The sequence below is a fragment of the Oreochromis aureus genome, linkage group 3 (assembly GCF_013358895.1).
Source record: "Oreochromis aureus strain Israel breed Guangdong linkage group 3, ZZ_aureus, whole genome shotgun sequence".
Taxonomy (NCBI): Eukaryota; Metazoa; Chordata; class Actinopteri; order Cichliformes; family Cichlidae; genus Oreochromis; species Oreochromis aureus.
The window spans coordinates 134239271-134241502 of NC_052944.1; the positions used below are offsets into that span (position 1 = coordinate 134239271).

At 41.4% G+C, this 2232-nt stretch overlaps 1 protein-coding gene across 1 annotated transcript; it reads left to right on the forward strand.

Annotated features, from left to right (window-relative positions):
- Window positions 1-601: 601 nt before the first annotated feature.
- Window positions 602-1239, forward strand: LOC120439503 (neoverrucotoxin subunit alpha-like; the record flags this gene model as incomplete). The annotated part of the gene is made up of 1 exon (XM_039610552.1): window positions 602-1239. A coding segment is annotated over one exon (516 nt), but the record flags the coding sequence as incomplete, so codon positions are not given.
- Between the last annotated feature and the right edge of the window lie 993 nt (window positions 1240-2232).

The following is a 2232-nucleotide window of genomic DNA, read 5'->3' on the forward strand; positions in this document are numbered from 1 at the left end:
GTTGCTGAACTGTACAAGGTTTGTTAGACACTTTAATGTGTAGTATGCATGTCATGACATTAGTAAACAAATTTTAAAGGTCATGAATGAGAACAAAGACAAGGAAATGTCCTTTCCAGCTAAACAGGAGAGGAAGATAAAGATAATGAAGGTCACAGTTTAAATTGGTCCTATTTAATTCAATATAGTGGCGTACTGGCAGATCCAGGACCAGGCCAAATCATCAGCAGTTTCACCGTTTTCAAATCCACTTATGGACTGAAGTGTATTTGGGAAACTGTTGTACTGTTCCTTTATCAGTGTCTAGTAGTATGTGTATGAGAGCCATGTAATGTCCATGCTGACTGTGCTGGTCTGACACCCCCCTTCAGGGTGGAGCCTGCTGGAGTCCGATGGTTGAGACCAGGTCTGAGGAAGTGTAAGTGTGTTTTTAATGTGATTCATGAAAACAAAGCAGCACACATTCAACCATCTTCAAACTGTCACATCACTCATTCACATCTCTGATCTCAGGAGTCATCATCAAAGTGTCAATCAATGAACAGATGATGGATCAATAACTGCAGCTGGATTGTGTTTGTTCTCTCCATCAGATTCCTGTCAACTCACAATCGACACAAACACAGTGAACACAAACCTCCAACTGTCTGACAACAACAGGAAGGTGACACATGTGGAGGAGGTTCAGTCATATCCTGATCATCCAGACAGATTTGATGTTCATCCTCAGCTGCTGTGTAGAAATGGTCTGACTGGTCGCTGTTACTGGGAGGTCGAGTGGAGAGGATACGTTTACATATCAGTGAGTTACAGAAGAATCAGAAGGAAAGGAGACAGTGCTGAATGTGTGTTTGGATGGAATGATCAGTCCTGGAGTCTGTACTGCACTGATAATGGCCCTCATTCTGTCTGGCAGAATAACAGAGAAACATTCATCTCCTCCTCCTCTGTCTCTAACAGAGCAGCAGTGTATGTGGACTGTCCTGCTGGCACTCTGTCCTTCTACAGACTCTCCTCTGACACTCTGATCCACCTCCACACATTCAACACCACATTTGCTGAAACTCTTTATCCCGGATTTTATGTCTCTTCTGGTGCCTCAGTGTCCCTGTGTTGAGTTGAATGTAAAGAGTGTCCTCCTGTTAGAGAAACACTCTGACTGTTGAACAGATACTTCAGTCTGTACATATCTGTCTCTTTCACCCAGAAACATGTTTTCAGATTCATGGATTCAATTTTTTAAACTGTTCTAAATGATTTCTTGTAAACTTCTTCCTCTTCAGTCCTTTAAAGATGGAAGCTCCCATTATTCCAGGATCCACATGTTGTTTTTCAGTCTTTTTCCACTTTAAGCTTCACAGTGAATATCAGTATGTTGTGTTTCTCTGAAGCTCAGTTCACAACCAGCTCCTCTGCATTTTCAACAAGTCTGAGCTCATTAAAATGAATCCAAATGTTTGATTTCTCTTTCTTAATGGGATGTTTCCATCATGGCTGAATAAGTGGACATCCAATAGTAATAGTACATTCAGCATCTCTCATGTTTCTCTCATTGTATAAAAACAGCTGCTTTTAAAAACGGATCCAATCACAGAAACATGAACTTCCATATTGATCAGATCAATACGTACAGCTCTGATGTCACTGACATCTCCTTGAACTCTTCATTGATGGTGATTTGTTGTCCTCTGCTGGTGAGAAGATGAACTACATGATTTCAGTTTAATGAGCACAGATGACATGAAGTGTTTTAAAACCACTTTTTTCTAATTGTTCAGGGTCCTCCAGGAAACGGCTTCAACAAACTCTGGCTTTCAAAATAAGTCCTCAGTCTGAGTTATCAGTCCATCATATTAGCAGTTATCAGCCCCATAACTGTGGCTCAGAATGGCCCTCCTGCACCTGCTAGCAGGCTCGGTAGGTCGTTATCACCAATTGGTGATCGCTGTGTCGCTGTTGGAGGGACGACGATGAATCCAGATCCAGTACACACAGACTCCAGTTCACTTCACACTGAGACGGGCGCAGAGCAGCTAACTACTGATAAATGTCTATTTAATCAGTTTGAATATAATTTCCTCATGAACAGAAACAGATTTAATAATGAAAAGGTTTCTGAACATTACTCTTTTGCCACGAGCATCATCTGTATGATGGAAGTTGAGCCTGGAAATAGTTTTTTGCTAGTATATTACTTTAGCTGAGGCTAACTCCAAAGCGCGCCATGAGAGT